The 8,444-nt window shown below is 41.2% G+C and overlaps 1 protein-coding gene across 1 annotated transcript in view; it reads right to left on the reverse strand.

Annotated features, from left to right (window-relative positions):
• Positions 1-390: 390 nt before the first annotated feature.
• LOC120979148 (ranaspumin-like) overlaps positions 391-8,444 on the reverse strand; it is a 25,352-nt gene continuing 17,298 nt past the window's right edge. The window contains exons 8-9 of the mRNA XM_040407704.1: positions 1,420-1,543; positions 391-436 (exon numbers count right to left, since the gene is read on the reverse strand). Of these exons, the coding sequence (XP_040263638.1) occupies positions 1,454-1,543 (90 nt within the window). The 3' untranslated portion in view covers positions 391-436; positions 1,420-1,453. The remainder of the gene's footprint in view (positions 437-1,419; positions 1,544-8,444) is intronic.

Consider the following 8,444-nt stretch of genomic DNA (forward strand, 5'->3'; position numbering starts at 1 on the left):
CTCTACTCTGCTACTGTATATTCATCCAACAACAGTATTTTTAAGACTAGATCAACACTTCTGATACTAATAGATGGTCCTGTTAGAACCCTATACTCAGACTCTCCCAAGTTATATCAGCGCAATTAATAAGAACTTAGTCATGATATATTCAGTGTGCAAATAAACTAGAATGATTACAATGCAGTTTCAGGAGACCCTGCACATCTTTTGTGGACACTCAATCATTCCTTTAGTGGCACTAATGAATGTAACTCCAACACTGTTGATACATTTTTTAAAAACACACATGGAGTTTGATTTAAAATGGTTTATTGATAGGTTTACACATAAGACTTCAAGAAAATAAGAAATCAAGAAAATAAAATAATCAATCATATGTTTTTTTTTCTTTTTTATTGTATGCTTTCTTCTATTTTACTACATGCATCCAATGCTAGAAAAAATTGATAAATAAAATATGAATTAGACACTTAGATGTAACACTATACATACAACTTTCTATCAAGAAAATAATAAGAAGATTCTTTTTCCTAATCAATGTACAATATTGTTGTGTAACACAGAGATAAGAAAATTGATTCTCAAATCAATTTGTCTCACTAGCAAGAGTTCTTAACCTGTGAGTGGCATTCTCCAAAGGTGAAGAAGCACTCACTTGTGGTTTGATAGACAGGGCTAAAATTCTTTCCCTGCACAGTCAATCCCATGCCAAAGGCTCTGGTACTGACGGCGACAGCTAAATAATTGCATGAGATTGACAGGGCTGTGCAAGATGTCCGACCCTGTTTCAAATGGCAGGTGGGTGACTCTTCAATTGTGGGGACATTCCCTTATAAGCACTCTTGCTAATGAACCAGATCAATTCATTAGAATTGATTCACTCATAGTGTAACATCATTGCCTGGTATGTCTTAATGCTTCAAATAACTGGGGAAATTTACCAGAGACTGATGTTTTATATTGGTCTTTGAAAGCTCCTGTTCTGCCGGAGGATGCATCCAATTTAAGACAATGCACTAAATTTATCGAATGCCGCACGATGTTTGGGAAAAACAAGCCAGATACATCCAGCTATATCCAGATATATACAGCTCATTATAATAGGGGGGCAGCCCCACTGTTTCACGGACATTACAAAATCGGAGACAATGGCATCAAATCACCAAAAATTACATCTTTTTTGCACAAAACTGGTGTGCACCAAATTTTGTTCTTTTTTTTCTGTAGAATTCTGTTGAGCATGAATTATTAAATTCCTTTAAATATCTCAAAAGCTTCACAAAACATTTACGGTTGTGTGAATAAATCTTAAGCATGCGTTTTAATGTAGAAAGCTACAGTTGTTGAAATAAAACATTTCTGGTGGCTTATTGAAGATTAATTGAATGTTAAATAACGTCTTTTATCATAATTTACCGTGTTTCTTTGACAGCTAGGATTAGTTCTTGACTTAATGAAGGATACCACCCAGGCCACCAACAATATTAAGCAGACCACCGCCAAGATTAACCAGACCACCAGCAGTACCAAGACCTTTGAGCTGGAAGAAAAATACATTTTATAGACATGAAATAATGGTCGAACTAAATATTTGTTCAAAGATTCAACTCTAATAAACAAGTAAATCCTTGTAATTTGTCATATAGCTGTACTTTAACATGGTACAGTACAATGATTTAAATTGCTGCTAACCATTAAACTTTCTACAGAAACAATTCAAAAAGGACAGGCAAAGTCCTTTAGGAAAACAAATAGGCATTCAAGCACTTGTGACATATGACAGACCTTTGCATGTACCAGAAGGTCCTTATTGAAAAATTGCTCAAAAAATGACACCCCGCCAGCACCCTTACCCGGCCTAGTGTCACAAGGAGGGAAAAGTTTTGGAAGATAGTGAAGGAGTACGTAGCAGACCGTGTCAGCGTCCTCAGTGATCCTTACAACTACTGGGTGTCCATGCTGGACACGTGGCATGAATTGGCGCTCTACGCCTTGGAGGTGCTGGCCTTCCCTGCCGCCAGCGTTTTGTCTGAGCGGGTATTTAGTGCTGCTGGTGGTTCACCCTTCTCGACCCCTGCTACAAAGAGAACTTCTCATCTCTCATTCTTCTGGTGGGGAGGACAAGCAAAACGGTGCTACACCAGAAGGTCCTTGTTGAAAAATTGCTCCAAAGTTGATAGGGCAGACATCCAAATGGATCATCGCCGTCACAGGGACATGCGATCGCCTAGAAGTTATCTAAAGTCAACAAAGCGACAGCAGGCCCTCACCTACAAGTCCAGTCTCAGTAACCAAGATTCTGGTCAACACAATCCTCACAATGATGGCACACTGGGTGAACGTTGTGGAGGCCGGGAGCAAGTTGGCTGCTGGCACCAGACTTGCCCTCCAATAGATCCTCGTTAATGGAAAGTGCACTCATTCCAATAACAGGGCCGCTTAGGAGTCCTGTATTGTTATTTTTCGTCACTACCTCCCTGAGTCGGGAGTGGGTCATTGCCACACGCCTGCTGCCTTCCTTGCATACTTTTGCTTTAATAACTTGACCCACCCTCTCTGGGTGGTTCACAATTAGAAAAAAAAAGGGGAAAGGCAACAACAGCCAATCAGATTTCGGCCATTGATCTCCCTTGGTTGTGGTATCCCTTTCTCAGGCTCCCTCTCCGGCATCGAATCCTGATTCCCCGTTACCCATGATCAACATGGTAGGCGCAGAAAAGAACATCAAAAGTTGATAGGGCAGACATCCAAATGGATCGTCGCCATCACGGGGACGTGCAATCGCCCAGAGGTTATCTAGAGTCACCAATGCGGCAGCAGGCCTTCGCCCCTAAGGTTTTAGATGGTCAGATCAGCAGGCCCTTGCTCCAAATGTTTTTGAGGCTCACCAGCAGGCCATGAATCATAATTTTTTAAGGGTGTGTATGATGCCTTCCTTTTTTTGTAACAAAGGGTGTTTTGGAGTGCCGGTTCTTAGTAATTTTTGGCAACCCTTTCACTTAGTACGTAGTCTTTATGAGTGTAGGAGTCTCACTACCTGAACTATTATACCACAATGTGAATGAGGCCCTTCATTACGTGATATAAGGGTTGTATCGGAGTACCTCTTCCTTGTAATTTTTGGCAGCACTTGCACTATATATACAATTAAATATACAGGAAAGAATGTTTCTTAACAATTTTTCCTCTAAAATTTATATTGTCAGACTGTAAAAGTGGCGTACTACTCGGACAACATCGTTCCCAGCAGCAACCTGGGAGTCCAAGATGCATCGAGAAATCCTCCTCATGCTGTTCCAGAACTATTTTGGTGGTGTTTCCATCAATTTCTGACCTTTTCCTATGAACCAGGCACCCTCCCATCTTCAGAGCAGGGGGTGCCTGGTTTAATGCTCGGGTTCTCCTATTGACTTCTGTAACATCCCAGAGTTATGTTACTACACTCTGTTACCCCGCTACAACATATTAAGTGTATGTATATTGTCATCTTGTATAATCTAACATTGCATTCTTCATTATGTGCATTTTCAAAGCCTGATATATATGTTTGCTGTAATTTCCATGTACACCAGCAGGTGGCAGCAATGTGTTCAGCAGACCTTAGTACAGTTTAGTATATCTAGACTGGAATAGTACATTCCATTTTAACTTCCCCCTCTTTGAGCAGAAGTGGGCTGGCCCATGTCCTGTCTCATGGGGAGGAAAGGAAGTTCTAGTTAGTGTACCAGCCACCCCGGCTAGGGGAAGGCTGTGTTAGTAGGAGCTCCCAGAAATAGGGATTCCAAACCAGGATCTGTCTCGGCTGAGACCAAAGATCACCCTTCCCAGACTGAGCCTTCAGCCTCAGCTGGTTGACAAGCAGGCAGCACCTCCAGAACTACAGATCTCCAGGACGAAACATTCCCTGCGAGCAGAACTGTGAGTAACTTATCCAGAGACCAGGAGAAGCCAAATTCCTCCTCAGCTAGTCAGGCCCATACCAAGCAGAAGATAGAGCAGAAGACAGATTCCTGCCAGATTCTCCAGGCACATAGTATAGCTGCAGAAGAGATATTGATCCCTGCCATACATTGCCAAATACCTGCTGGGACCTAAGACTAATGCTGTATCTCGTATGGATTAAAGCTGCAACCAGTAAAGACAAGTTGAATTATATTACAAGTCTGGATCTCATTTACTGTTACCAAAATCCCTCAATTACTCCTACTCATTTTATTGCAAGTGAGCCAGGATCCAGGAGTCCAGCCGTACCAAGGTAGGAGACACCGTTGACACTAAACAGAGACATTATCCCCACTCTGGCATTCCTCACCTGTTACGTGAGATAAAAAGAGAAATTTTCTGAACCTTTTTTTCGGCGCTGAACACAGGAGACGTGGATGCTTCTTTAAAAGGAAAGTTGTTTTTTTATTATTAATGTCAACGCGTTTCAAGGGCGTACAGCCCTCTTCATCAGGACAATAAAAAGGTATATGTTGGGAGATGACAGAACCTCGTTTTTAAACAGTATTTTGGCGCGCAGGCCAGTGGTTTTTGGAGGGGCGGGGGTCTGGTAACTATGACGCTACTCGTGATGTCAGGTCGACACACCCCCTATCTATTTGGCTGTCACTGAGAATGCAGCGCTTCTTGTTGTGAGATGACTAGTTATTATACAACTCGTTTATCTATTAGCAGGATTTTACTGAATACCAGATAAGATTTTGTGGCTGTCCTATTTTTGTATTGTTAATTTTTTCCGTGTATTTTACTGCTGCCAGCACGGTACGGCAGTAGGGTTAGGTCAGACTTCAGTGTCGCTAAGGAATGTTGCAGATAGTGCCCTGTGGTCTGCTGGCTGCGTTCTAGGTATCGATCTTATTATTATTTCTTTGCAGGTCAGGTGCTGGCAGGGGAGGGGGGCATCATAGGTCACAGTGCCGCAGATCTTTGTGATGGTTTGTGAAAACTGTTGCTTGATTGAAGCAGCAGTTGCGGCAGTTGGATTTTGGTAGGGATTTTTGTTATGCTTTATAATGCAGTGTCCGCCCGTACATTTTCTCTAGGTGCTGGTGCTGGGGGTCCCACACTCTATGTCTAGCTGTGGGCTCCTCTGAATGTTCCCCTCTTTTTTATATATTTATTTTTTATATTTTAGGAATCAGGTGATTACTAGCAGTCAGGGGATGCGTAGCGCTGGGTATGGACGTGATGATATCGTATCGGCACTAAAGGACATAATAACGGGGAGATCCACAGGTGGACGACACTATCACCACCATTTCGGCTTGGGACCGGCAGGTAGTTGGCCTGTGGTCAAAAGTCGGTGTTATTGTGTTTTTGTTTTGTTTCTGCCGTGCGGAAAGGTATTTCCACTGTCAGTGTATACCGATGTGGCGACGGCTATTTTGTAGCAGCATGATTATGTGTTTTGATATTATGAGGATTGTGACACATTTGTTGCAGCATGTTTGTATGTTTTTAGAAAGGGATACAATGCTGATGATAAAAATCTATATATGCACCATTATTAATAGAAAATAATGGTGGTTGATCGGGAGGAAAAAAATATATATAATAAAATTGGAGTAAAAATCAATAAAAATAGTCTAAGAGATAGTACATGGGCATAGAGATATATATACACATATATATACATATATATACATACATACACACACACATACACGTAGATAAGATACATGTCTAAGAGGGACTCGTTTTAAATTAACCATGGATACTGATGGTAAATGGTGGTAGAGAAAAGTTTTTGTTATTATTATTCATATCGCTTTGTTCATGTTCTTCTATTTGGAGAGGAGTGTGGAGATTACTGAGGGTTCAAAAATCCTCATCTGGAGGGTTATAATATACTCAGAGATTTTTTCAGGATCTATATATATATAGAAAACATAGACCTGAGGGGGGGGGGGGGTCACAGGTGAATCCTCATACCTACATATACATATACATATATACATATATATACATACATACACACACACTATATACATATATATATATATATACATACATACACACACATACACACACACATACCCATATACATACAGTGGGGGAAATAATTATTTGACCCCTCACTGATTTTGTAAGTTTGTCCAATGCCAAAGAAATGAAAAGTCTCAGAACAGTATCATTTCAATGGTAGGTTTATTGTAACAGTGGCAGATAGCACATCAAAAGGAAAATCGAAAAAATAACTTTAAATAAAAGATAGCAACTGATTTGCATTTCATTGAGTGAAATAAGTATTTGAACCCCTACCAACCATTAAGAGTTCTGGCTCCCACAGAGTGGTTAGACACTTCTACTCAATTAGTCACCCTCATTAAGGACACCTGTCTTAACTAGTCACCTGTATAAAAGACACCTGTCCACAGAATCAATCAATCAAGCAGACTCCAAACTCTCCAACATGGGAAAGACCAAAGAGCTGTCCAAGGATGTCAGAGACAAAATTGTAGACCTGCACAAGGCTGGAATGGGCTACAAAACCATTAGCAAGAAGCTGGGAGAGAAGGTGACAACTGTTGGTGCGATTGTTCGAAAATGGAAGGAGCACAAAATGAACATCAATCGACCTCGCTCTGGGGCTCCACGCAAGATCTCACCTCGTGGGGTGTCAATGGTTCTGAGAAAGGTGAAAAAGCATCCTAGAACTACACGGGAGGAGTTAGTTAATGACCTCAAATTAGCAGGGACCACAGTCACCAAGAAAACCATTGGAAACACATTACACCGCAATGGATTAAAATCCTGCAGGGCTCGCAAGGTCCCCCTGCTCAGGAAGGCACATGTGCAGGCCCGTCTGAAGTTTGCCAATGAACACCTGAATGATTCAGAGAGTGACTGGGAGAAGGTGCTGTGGTCTGATGAGACCAAAATAGAGCTCTTTGGCATTAACTCAACTCGCTGTGTTTGGAGGAAGAAAAATGCTGCCTATGACCCCCAAAACACCGTCCCCGCCGTCAACCATGGGGGTGGAAACATTTTGCTTTGGGGGTGTTTTTCTGCTAAGGGCACAGGACAACTTATTCGCATAAACGGGAAAATGGACGGAGCCATGTATCGTGAAATCTTGAGCGACAACTTCCTTCCCTCTGGCAGGAAACTGAAAATGGGTCGTGGATGGGTGTTCCAGCACGACAATGACCCAAAACATACAGCAAAGGCAACAAAGGAGTGGCTCAAGAAGAAGCACATTAAGGTCATGGAGTGGCCTAGTCAGTCTCCGGACCTTAATCCAATCGAAAACCTATGGAGGGAGCTCAAGCTCAGAGTTGCACAGAGACAGCCTCGAAACCTTAGGGATTTAGAGATGATCTGCAAAGAGGAGTGGACCAACATTCCTCCTAAAATGTGCGCAAACTTGGTCATCAATTACAAGAAACGTTTGACCTCTGTGCTTGCAAACAAGGGTTTTTCCACCAAGTATTAAGTCTTTTTTTGTTAGAGGGTTCAAATACTTATTTCACTCAATGAAATGCAAATCAGTTGCTATCTTTTATTTAAAGTTATTTTTTCGATTTTCCTTTTGATGTGCTATCTGCCACTGTTACAATAAACCTACCATTGAAATGATACTGTTCTGAGACTTTTCATTTCTTTGTCATTGGACAAACTTACAAAATCAGTGAGGGGTCAAATAATTATTTCCCCCACTGTATATGTATACACACACACATACATACATACATACACACACACACATTTGTCATGATGGACAGAATATTGTTGAAGGTAGATTAGGTGTAGATTTGTTGAGAATAATTATGTAATTAATGATAATGGGTGCTCTGAGGTGGGTTTCGTTTATAGTATTGTTTCTGAAATTTCATTGAGTCCAAATGGTGCAAGGGTGTCCAGCTGGTATATCCAGTATACCTCTCTTTTCTGTAGGGTGTTGAATCTATTGAAAGGATTTTCTGGTATGTATTCAATTGGGGTTATGGTTAGGGGATGTTTTTCTTTTTCTATTGTGGATGCACAGTGTCTGGAAAGGCTGTGTTTGAGGTATTGTCTCCGTATGTTATATCTATGTTGATTGTTATATCCACGTTCACGATCAAACACCACATGACCTGCAAAACATGTTATGTGATATATCTCATTGAGTGTAAATGTGGCCTTCAGTACGTAGGACGTACGACCCAGCCCCTACATAACCGCGTAAATCAACATAGATATAACATACGGAGACAATACCTCAAACACAGCCTTTCCAGACACTGTGCATCCACAATAGAAAAAGAAAAACATCCCCTAACCATAACCCCAATTGAATACATACCAGAAAATCCTTTCAATAGATTCAACACCCTACAGAAAAGAGAGGTATACTGGATATACCAGCTGGACACCCTTGCACCATTTGGACTCAATGAAATTTCAGAAACAATACTATAAACGAAACCCACCTCAGAGCACCCATTATCATTAAT

The sequence above is a fragment of the Bufo bufo genome, chromosome 9 (assembly GCF_905171765.1).
Source record: "Bufo bufo chromosome 9, aBufBuf1.1, whole genome shotgun sequence".
In the NCBI taxonomy this organism is placed as follows: domain Eukaryota; kingdom Metazoa; phylum Chordata; class Amphibia; order Anura; family Bufonidae; genus Bufo; species Bufo bufo.